At 52.3% G+C, this 656-nt stretch overlaps 1 protein-coding gene across 1 annotated transcript in view; it reads right to left on the bottom strand.

The window, feature by feature from the left end:
* Nucleotides 1–462: 462 nt before the first annotated feature.
* The window catches only part of FAM124B (family with sequence similarity 124B), a 4,051-nt gene continuing 3,857 nt past the window's right edge, over nucleotides 463–656 (bottom strand). The window contains exon 3 of the mRNA XM_009587945.1: nucleotides 463–645. Within this exon, the coding sequence (XP_009586240.1) occupies nucleotides 463–645 (183 nt within the window). The remainder of the gene's footprint in view (nucleotides 646–656) is intronic.

Below are 656 nucleotides of genomic sequence, written 5' to 3'. Positions count from 1 at the left end.
GTAACCACTGTGACCATGCCACTACCTTGTTCCAATACGTCCCGGCGAGGGATGATGAGCCCCCATGGCTGGGGGCATCCAGCTGCTCGGGCAGCTTAGGCAAACTGCACCTTCTAACCCCATCTGAAGATGTCACTGACTATTTTTTAGCATCTCAGAACAGCTCTAGGAGTCATATGGCTTACTCCTATACATTGCACAATAATCTTCCAATCTATTCTGCATTAAAAAAATAAACCTTTCTGTCAATACACTTATTTTTCCCGCTTTGCCTGCAGCCTCTCCTTAGCATCGCTCCATGGAAAGTAAGCGCCTCCCTCGGTGAACCCACTACTGAAATGTTGTTGCAGCTACAGAGGTAAGCTGAGCATCAGCGGTCACAGCACGAGGAGGCACAATACGCACAAAAGCGCTCCGCTGTCGTTTGGAAATGATGAGTCCATTTGGCACGTTTGTTTTCAGTCATATAAAGAACTCCTCCTCCTCCTCCTCCGCTCTGTTTGCAGGGCTGGCTCGCGGTGTTTGCAAGTGGAAGCCCAAAGCTCTTTGCCCTGCTCCTTTACTCCTTTTGGCTGCAGCAAACAGCAGCTGGGTCCTGTCCTGGGAGGGCAAGGCGCTGCCGGCCCCATCCGTGGGTGCTTGCGGCTGGGGGGGGG

This window comes from Fulmarus glacialis, unplaced genomic scaffold, assembly GCF_000690835.1.
Source record: "Fulmarus glacialis isolate BGI_N327 unplaced genomic scaffold, ASM69083v1 scaffold20881, whole genome shotgun sequence".
Classification (NCBI taxonomy): Eukaryota; Metazoa; Chordata; class Aves; order Procellariiformes; family Procellariidae; genus Fulmarus; species Fulmarus glacialis.
The sequence above is the reverse complement of the archived record's forward strand: the minus strand, read 5'-3'. Positions and strand labels throughout refer to the sequence as shown.